Genomic DNA, 10,549 nt, shown 5'->3' on the forward strand with positions numbered 1-10,549 from the left:
GGGGGCTGGCTTGACCGCAGTCTGTTCGCCCAGTGTTTCCTGACATGAAACGTTTTATTTCACCTTGCTATGTGTTTTTAACGTATATTAAAAAATGGAGACATTTCCGGGGACAGTTTAAACCGGGGACAGGCCAATACAAACGGGGACTGTCCCCGGAAAACGGGGACGTCTGGTCACCCTAAAGTAGAATAATTATGAAAAATACGCCGGTAAAATGTGCCTGTAGAAAACGGCTTGTGCCACAATAGGATAGCAACAAGTAGTCAAGATAGTCAGTTTAGCTTCGGTTGCTATGCCAACATCACCCATTTTATACCAGAGAAACTTTCATAACAGCGTTGTGATGCCAAACAGCGTCAATTCATAGGGGGGGGGGGGGGTGGTATTTATCAGCTGCTGTGTGACAGTCAGACAGAGAATACTTTCCAGCTGCCGTGAGTTAACGGGAGAATAAACTCTGCTGTGAATTAACGGAAAATCCAGAAGCAACATCACTACGCTATAATCGATTATGTTCTGTCTCTGCATCGATGCAGAATCGTCCACGTCCGCATCTCAATGCATCAAAGAAACAATTCATTTGAACAGCCCTAATAATAATAAGTGACCTTGAGGTTATGAAAGGCGCTATATAAATTCAAGTTATTATTATTATTATTAATAAAGAGGGCAGCTCTGTAACAACAGGTGGAGAGTTGATGTGAAGCACCTCACTGTGGTGGCTGGTTCAGTCTCTCAGTGAGCTCAGCGCTGGAGGCAGGAGAGGGAGTGTTTTTATTGGCTGAAAGGAAAAGCAGAGAAAGAGTTTCAATCCAGCGCCCCGTACACAACAAGGAACGAACACTGAGTATCCCTGTAGAGAACACACCAAGTGCTTTCCATATCAACATCACACTGAGCTCTGAGTCTGATCTGCTACCTCAAAGCCTGACATTAACAACCCTGAGAACTCATGAGACAAGGTTTCTGATTGGTCTCTCACCGTTCCTCTTCCTGTAAACCAGGAATCCAATCCCAGCGAGGAGGAGAGCGAGAGCAGCCACTGCAGCACCGATGATGAGGGGGAGGAGGAGGGGATTCCCTGAGGAGCAGAAACAACAGGAAGTCTCAATCTGAACGGAGGAAGGAAGCTTCTTCAGGATGGGCATCAGGTCTGAGGCTCCTGAAGGGCCCCTTCCTCCTCGTGGTGTCATGCTGGGTTTGTCTTGAACCATTCTTAGTGTCTCTCCCCTGAGACCCATGTTTCAGGGGAGAGAGACTATGACATGTTGTCAGGGTCTGTTGGTTGTTAGTAACCGTTGAGCAGTTGTGATGCAGTCTTATACCTCTGTTGGTCCTGATCACAGCTGGGTCCAGTACGATGATGTGGTCCTCCTTCACCCCAGAGAGCTGGAACACACATCGGAACTTGTCCCAGTGTTCAGCGGGGAATGAGGAGACGTCCAGGTCCACGCTCATCTGGAAGGATCCGTCGTGGTTGGGCAGGATCTCTCCGTGGTCCACGTTGTCGTGAAGCTCCTCTCCGTCTCTGGTCCAGAACATGATGGCTCTGTCCGGGTAGAAACCTGTAGCATGGCAGCTGACTGGAGAGGAGGGGGACTTCTGGAGCAGAGACACTGAGGGGATCTCTGCACAAACACACTTCAGAGGTTATTGACTCACAGTGATATCACTACAGGGACTTATGATGCACTGTGAGCTAGGGTTGCATATCGTTGACTTTTGTACGATACCGATACCACTGAACGATACCGATACTCGACCGATGCATATCGTGATACTTTCATGTTGCATAAGGGAACAATTGAATCATCCTGCAATCACTCCCATGAAGCGCTTTATGATATAGTTTACATGTCAAATGAATATTAAAATTAATTGTGGGACTTCAACCTTTTAGTACTGAACAAACAATGAAAAACAAGTTTGACAACACAGGCTTGAAGACTGTACATTCCTGTACTCTGATGTTATGTGACAGTAGCAAATGTTTTGAGGTTTGATATGTTGCCGCCTTTCCCAGAAATAAACTTCTTGCAGTCGTTACAGACCCCACATCAGACTGGCAGTGGTTACAGACCCCACCATCAGACTGGCAGTGGTTACAGACCCCACCATCAGACTGGCAGTGGTTACAGACCCCACCATCAGACTGGCAGTGGTTACAGACCCCACCATCAGACTGGGCAGTGGTTACAGACCCCACCATCAGACTGGCAGTGGTTACAGGACCCCACCATTCAGACTGGCAGTGGTTACAGACCCCACCATCAGACTGGCAGTGGTTACAGACCCCACCATCAGACTGGCAGTGGTCTTCGACCCCACCATCAGACTGGCATTGGTTAACAGACCCCACCATCAGACTGGCAGTGGTTACAGACCCCACCATTCAGACTGGCAGTGGTTACAGACCCCACCCATTCAGACTGGCAGTGGTTACAGACCCCACCATTCAGACTGGCAGTGGTTACAGACCCCACCATTCAGACTGGCAGTCGGTTACAGACCCCACCATTCAGACTGGCAGTGGTTACAGACCCCCCCATCAGACTGGTAGTGGTTACAGCCCCCCACCATTTCAGACTGGTAGTCGTTACAGACCCCCACCATCAGACTGGTAGTGGTTACAGACCCCACCATTCAGACTGGCAGTGGTTACAGACCCCACCATTCAGACTGGCAGTCATATGCAGCCACACTTAAGATTTTCGTGCCGACATCGAGCTAATGAAAAAACGAAAGCTAACCGAAAGGCTCAGACGTTCGGGAGGAAGGTGAAGGGCGTTGCTTGGCAATCAAGACAATCACAGAAGCCGTTGCAAGACGCGCAATCTGATTGGCTGGCGGTTTGGGCGCGAGTTTAAGGGTATTACGCCTCACTTTATTAAAAAAGAAAATGTGAGTATCGAAAACCGGATCTGATTTTGGTACGGTATACCGTAGCCGCCAGTAACCGCTATTTCGGTAATACCGGGAACCGGTATGCACCCCTACTGTGAGCATCACTGAGGGAGAATATATTGTAGAGTCAGTGCTTCAGTCAAATTGTTAAATAAAGACTTTCTTCTGTTTTATATAATTTAATATCAAATACTGTTTAGTGTTGTTCAGATTAAAGAAGCACGTTGAATATCTCCTCTTAGACTTTTGGAATTAAGATTTTTTCTATTTCTTGACATTTAAATGTGTAAACAGTTCATTTATCTATCTGAAAAATAGTCATTACTTAATCTATATCGACAAGAATATTAAGTTTGATCCCAAAATAAGTAGCAGAGCAACAGATGAGATTATCTCCCCTGCACTGTGTAGAGCTATAGCACCATTCACTGAATAGATGATCAAAAGAAAGTTAATTCCAACACGTCTGATTATAAAATAACACTTTAAGTTCTTTATTAAAGAAATAAACCAAACTTTTTATAGTTCCAGTTTTTTTAATATATCTTATGCTTTTCTGGTTATTACCCGTCCCCTTGTGTGTTCTGTAGCTTCTGCATGTAAACGGTAGGATGTATAACGCAAGACAAATTGAGAGCATCATTGCGAAATGGAATGCAGCAAAATAATCGTTTTATTTCGATGACGTTTTCATAATCGTTGCAAGCCAAAATCGTAATCGAGATTAAAATATGATTAATTGCACAGCCCTAATGTGAGACAGTGTGTGAGACACATAGTGAGACACAGAGTGAGACTAAGGCCCATTCCCAAACCGCCCCCTACACCCTACCCCTCCGTTTGCACGTTCACGCGGAGGGTCCGCCATATTGAGGGCTGTTCCAAAGCAACGAGTGTGGAGGGGGAGTGGGCTATCAAGCCCTCTGACTTGAGACCGGTCTCTACCTGACCGGAGTCACGCTGTGTGTGTCCGTCAGGAAACACGCTGTTTACAAGTAGTTCCAGCAAACATCCACTGATAAACTGCGATGTTAACAACCTCATGATAACCTCATATGTTTTTAACTTAGGATCAAACCTGTGTTTAGTCTAGAAAAAGGTAAATGTGTGCATTTTATTATAAAGTTGTGTATATTTACAGACCGTTGCAAAAACTGAGAAGCTTATAAACATCAGGTTTAAAACTAAAAGAGCTTTGAAACACAATGAAAGATGTTTGGAGTTTTATTTGAGTTATTCATTTAAACTTGTTGTCAAAGAGATGCTGATTTGAAACCGTTGTTAAATACAGTTACGGCATTTCCTGTTTCTGCCGGAGAGAGGGGAGGCCGTCCCAAAGCTTGCTGCTGTGTTTACTCCCTCTGACAGGAGGAGCCTCGTTGAGCTGCGAGTGTGGCTACAGACAGAGTTCGCTCCATCACGGAGGGGTAGGGTCGAGGGAGTGGTTTGGGATTGGGCCTAAGTGTGAGACACAGAGTGAGACACAGAGTGAGTCACAGAGTGAGACTAAGTGTGAGACACAGAGTGAAACACATAGTGAGACTAAGTGTGAGACACAGAGTGAGACACATAGTGAGACTAAGTGTGAGACACAGAGTGAGACTAACTGTGAGACAGTGTGACACAGAGAGAGACACAGAGTGAGTCACAGAGTGAAACTAAGTGTGAGACACAGAGTGAGACACATAGTGAGACACAGAGGGAGACACAGAGTGAGACTAAGTGTGAGACACAGAGTGAGACACAGTGTGACACAGAGTGAGACACAGAGTGAGTCACAGAGTGAGTCACAGAGTGAGACTAAGTGTGAGACACAGAGTGAGACACATAGTGAGACACAGAGTGAGACACATAGTGAGACACAGAGTGAGACTAAGTGTGAGACACAGAGTGAGTCACAGAGTGAGACACAGAGTGAGTCACAGAGTGAGTCACAGAGTGAGACTAAGTGTGAGTCACAGAGGGAGACTAAGTGTGAGTCACAGAGTGAGACTAAGAGTGAGACACATAGTGAGACACAGTATGACACAGAGTGAGACACATAGTGAGACTAAGTGTGAGTCACAGAGTGAGTCACAGAGTGAGACTAAGTGTGAGACACATAGTGAGACACAGTGTGACACAGAGTGAGACACATAGTGAGACTAAGTGTGAGTCACAGAGTGAGTCACAGAGTGAGACTAAGTGTGAGACACAGAGTGAGACACATAGTGAGACTAAGTGTGAGTCACAGAGTGAGTCACAGAGTGAGACTAAGTGTGAGACACATAGTGAGACTAAGTATGAGTCACAGAGTGAGTCACAGAGTGAGACTAAGTGTGAGACACAGAGTGAGACACATAGTGAGACTAAGTGTGAGACACAGAGTGAGACACATAGTGAGACACAGTGTGACACAGAGTGAGACACAGAGGGAGACTAAGTGTGAGACACAGAGTGAGACTAAGTATGAGTCACAGAGTGAGTCACAGAGTGAGACACAGAGTGAGACTAAGTGTGAGACACAGAGTGAGACTAAGTATGAGTCACAGAGTGAGTCACAGAGTGAGACTAAGTGTGAGACACAGAGTGAGACACATAGTGAGACTAAGTATGAGTCACAGAGTGAGTCACAGAGTGAGACTAAGTGTGAGACACAGAGTGAGACACATAGTGAGACTAAGTGTGAGACACAGAGTGAGACACATAGTGAGACACAGTGTGACACAGAGTGAGACACAGAGGGAGACTAAGTGTGTCGAGGTTTGAGGTTTGAGGTTTGAGTATGCTAAATTAATGAGAGAATCGCTGGCAACTACAACAAGATGAACATATTTGACCGTGATTTAATTGTAATACACGTTTCAAAATGATGCCGAAGTAACAACATACTGATACCGGTTAGTAAAAACCATGAGTTAATGCTTTGACAAGTCTGCAGACAGACGGCAGAGAAACACCTTTTCAAATGCGTGTTTTCTAAATGGAGATCGGCTAAGCTAACGCAGTATATGCTCCGACCGTCCTCACTCACAACAACGGCCTACAGATATAAATAAACCAGAGACTGTATTCTCCATGACACAGACAGTCTGTGGTTTGTACTTGTTTAACTTTTGTCTAGTTTCTGAACAGATATGAGGAGCTGTGAGCTCTGAGTGCTAACAGCTAACGGCTGATCTTGGTTTTGTGTTTCGAATTGAAGATGACGTCACGGCTCCGCCTACACTGCGTTACTATAGTTACTGCCCCAGTAATGGGAACGCAGCATAAAGTGAGCCTGGCCTAACAAGGCCTAACGAGGCCTAGCCATACCGTACTAAGCCGAGCGAGGCCCTGCAGTGGAAAAGCACCAATAGTGAGACACAGTGTGAGACACAGAGTGATACTAAGTGTGAGACAGAGTCAAACACAGAGTGAGACAAAGTGGGAGACAGAGTGAAACACAGACTGAGACACAGTGTGTGAGACAGAGTGAGACAGTGTGAGACACAGTTTGAGAAACAGAGTGAGACAGTGTGAGATACAGAGTGAAACACAGACTGAGACACGGTGTGTGTGAGACAGAGTGAGACAGAGTGAGACAGTATGAGACAGAGCGAGACAGAGTGAGACACAGAGTGAGACAGTGTGAGACACATCGTGAGACACAGTGAGACACAGAGTGAGACACAGAGTGAGACAGAGTGAGATACAGAGTGAGACTAAGTGTGAGACAGAGTGAGACACATAGTGAGACACATAGTGAGACACAGAGTGAGACACAGAGTGAGACACAGTTTGAGACACAGTTTGAGACACAGAGTGAGACAAAGTGTGAGACACATAGTGAGACACAGAGCTAGGCGAAGTGTGAGACACAGAGTGAGACAGAGTGAGACACAGAGTGAGACAGAGCGTGAGTCACAGAGTGAGACTAAGTGTGAGACAGAGTGAGACACAGAGTGAGATAGAGTGAGACACAGAGTGAGTCACAGAGTGAGACTAAGTGTGAGTCACAGAGTGAGACTAAGTGTGAGTCACAGAGGGAGACTAAGTGTGAGTCACAGAGTGAGACTAAGTGTGAGTCACATAGTGAGACTAAGAGTGAGACACATAGTGAGACACAGTATGACACAGAGTGAGACACATAGTGAGACTAAGTGTGAGTCACAGAGTGAGTCACAGAGTGAGTCACAGAGTGAGACTAAGTGTGAGACACATAGTGAGACACAGTGTGACACAGAGTGAGACACATAGTGAGACTAAGTGTGAGTCACAGAGTGAGTCACAGAGTGAGACTAAGTGTGAGACACAGAGTGAGACACATAGTGAGACTAAGTGTGAGTCACAGAGTGAGTCACAGAGTGAGACTAAGTGTGAGACACAGAGTGAGACACATAGTGAGACTAAGTATGAGTCACAGAGTGAGTCACAGAGTGAGACTAAGTGTGAGACACAGAGTGAGACACATAGTGAGACTAAGTATGAGTCACAGAGTGAGTCACAGAGTGAGACTAAGTGTGAGACACAGAGTGAGACACATAGTGAGACTAAGTGTGAGACACAGAGTGAGACACATAGTGAGACACAGTGTGACACAGAGTGAGACACAGAGGGAGACTAAGTGTGTCGAGGTTTGAGGTTTGAGGTTTGAGTATGCTAAATTAATGAGAGAATCGCTGGCAACTACAACAAGATGAACATATTTGACCGTGATTTAATTGTAATACACGTTTCAAAATGATGCCGAAGTAACAACATACTGATACCGGTTAGTAAAAACCATGAGTTAATGCTTTGACAAGTCTGCAGACAGACGGCAGAGAAACACCTTTTCAAATGCGTGTTTTCTAAATGGAGATCGGCTAAGCTAACGCAGTATATGCTCCGACCGTCCTCACTCACAACAACGGCCTACAGATATAAATAAACCAGAGACTGTATTCTCCATGACACAGACAGTCTGTGGTTTGTACTTGTTTAACTTTTGTCTAGTTTCTGAACAGATATGAGGAGCTGTGAGCTCTGAGTGCTAACAGCTAACGGCTGATGTTGGTTTTGTGTTTCGAATTGAAGATGACGTCACGGCTCCGCCTACACTGCGTTACTATAGTTACTGCCCCAGTAATGGGAACGCAGCATAAAGTGAGCCTGGCCTAACAAGGCCTAACGAGGCCTAGCCATACCGTACTAAGCCGAGCGAGGCCCTGCAGTGGAAAAGCACCAATAGTGAGACACAGTGTGAGACACAGAGTGATACTAAGTGTGAGACAGAGTCAAACACAGAGTGAGACAAAGTGGGAGACAGAGTGAAACACAGACTGAGACACAGTGTGTGAGACAGAGTGAGACAGTGTGAGACACAGTTTGAGAAACAGAGTGAGACAGTGTGAGATACAGAGTGAAACACAGACTGAGACACGGTGTGTGTGAGACAGAGTGAGACAGAGTGAGACAGTATGAGACAGAGTGAGACACAGAGTGAGACACAGAGTGAGACAGTGTGAGACACATCGTGAGACACAGTGAGACACAGAGTGAGACACAGAGTGAGACAGAGTGAGATACAGAGTGAGACTAAGTGTGAGACAGAGTGAGACACATAGTGAGACACATAGTGAGACACATAGTGAGACACAGAGTGAGACACAGTTTGAGACACAGTTTGAGACACAGAGTGAGACAAAGTGTGAGACACATAGTGAGACACAGAGCTAGGCGAAGTGTGAGACACAGAGTGAGACAGAGTGAGACACAGAGTGAGACAGAGCGTGAGTCACAGAGTGAGACTAAGTGTGAGACAGAGTGAGACACAGAGTGAGATAGAGTGAGACACAGTGTGAGACAAAGTGAGACACAGTGTCTCATGTTGTTGACATGTGCTGTAATGCGTCAGTCTGTCTGTCAGAAACACAGGAGACATGAACATGGAGGTGTTTATGAAAGTCCATCAGGTCATGTGACTCTACCTGTTCTCATCAGAGAGCTCCTCCCCAGGTTCACATACTTCTTCAGATATTCAGGACACTCCTGGGTGTATATGTACTTGTTGAATGCCATCAAAGCTTTGTCCTTATTCAACCTCTGTTTGGTGAAGACAGCCTCTGGTTTTGGAGCGATCCATGACTCTGTCTCCAGGTCCAGTATCAGGAAGTCTTCTCCATCAAAACCATAGTGTTTATAACCTTTGACCTCACCAGTCTCATCATCCCAATCACAGCCGGACATCATCTGGAAAATGTGGACACCTGACCTGAGAGAGAGAGAGAGAGAGAGAGAGAGAGAGAGAGAGAGAGAGAGAGAGAGAGAGAGAACAACAGAGAGAGAGAGAACAACAGAGAACACACAGAGAGAGAGAGAGAGAGAGAGAGAGAGCTGTTTTAAAATGAGATAAACCCACAAACATTAAAGTGGACCTATCATGCTATATTGGAAACATATAGTGTAGGGCCATACCTAGACAAAACATGTCTGTTTGCTTAAAATACCAAACAGATCACTCATTGTAGCCAGGCCCCCTCTTTTGCAGCCCTGATCCAAACAGGCTGATTCTGCTTTGATTGATTGATTGATTGAAAAGTGTATTAACAGCTTGTATATTGGGTACAGTACAGTACAGCTCAAAACATACAATTGTTAAGGGGATGCAGACCAGAGAAAGACTTTCGTCTTGTTTACATCAGGGTCCCCCATTTCCAATTCATCATGTCATTTAAGACATATAAGACATATTTTACATACAGATTGCTTATTTACAATTTTCATTTTAGATTTCGTTCTAATACATCCTAACCGGACATTTAAGACATACCAAGTCTACAGATATACAGTTAGTAACAGAGTCTAAAATGCGAGTATATACATAGATGGGGGGGGGGGAAGCTGTCCATTGAACGACAGGTTGAGATTTGTTCCATTACCGGGGCCAGTTTTGCAATGCTCTCCCCCGAAGGTGCTCTTTAAGAGAGGTTTTGAAGGTAAGTATAGTTTGACTTTCCTTTACAGTTGTGGGAAGAGCGTTCCACCTTGATGTGGCATCATTGCGAAACGTGTATTCCCCCTTTTTTGTGCCAAATCTGGGTTTCACATGATTTGTGGAGCTCCCTCTGGTGTTATGATCATGGTATTCCTTGACCTTTGGGAAGAATGTTGACATGTACATGGGTACCATAGAGGTGTAGTGGATCTTGTAGACCAGGCCCATTGCAAGTAGCTGTACTCTGTCGTCTACTCTAAGCCATCCTAGGTTGTCAAAGTGGGCAGAGGTGAGGTGGGTTCTAGATGAAAGGTCAAGCAGTAGTCTGACCAGTTTATTTTGCGATGTTTGAAGTTTTATTTTTAGCGCCTTGGAGGTGCTATGGTACCATGACGTGCAAGCATAGTCATAGTACCCTTGAATGAGTGCTCCTGCCAGAGTCTTCAGGGTGTTCTTGTTTACCAGAGAGGAGATCCGGTATAGGAATCTAGTTCTTTGATTGACTTTTTTTATTACATTGGATGCCATTTGATCACAGGAGAGGTTTGCCTCAAGAATAGATCCTAGGTATGTCATTTCCTTCTTACTTGTGACAATAATGTCGCCCACTGCAACTGAGAAGTCGTCGGATTTGCTGAGATTATGTTTCGAACCGAAGAGAATGGACTCTGTTTTACCCAGGTGTAATGATGATTTATTATCGGC

At 45.2% G+C, this 10,549-nt stretch overlaps 1 protein-coding gene across 1 annotated transcript; it reads right to left on the minus strand.

Moving 5' to 3' along the window:
• Window positions 1-410: 410 nt before the first annotated feature.
• Window positions 411-9,114, minus strand: LOC117552316 (major histocompatibility complex class I-related gene protein-like). The gene is made up of 4 exons (XM_034225676.1): window positions 8,838-9,114; window positions 1,329-1,631; window positions 986-1,084; window positions 411-784 (listed from the first exon to the last, which is right to left on the minus strand). Exons 1-4 carry the CDS (start codon window positions 9,097-9,099, stop codon window positions 714-716), a joined length of 735 nt encoding a protein of 244 aa, XP_034081567.1. The 5' UTR covers window positions 9,100-9,114; the 3' UTR covers window positions 411-713.
• Between the last annotated feature and the right edge of the window lie 1,435 nt (window positions 9,115-10,549).

The sequence above is a fragment of the Gymnodraco acuticeps genome, unplaced genomic scaffold, assembly GCF_902827175.1.
Source record: "Gymnodraco acuticeps unplaced genomic scaffold, fGymAcu1.1, whole genome shotgun sequence".
In the NCBI taxonomy this organism is placed as follows: Eukaryota; Metazoa; Chordata; class Actinopteri; order Perciformes; family Bathydraconidae; genus Gymnodraco; species Gymnodraco acuticeps.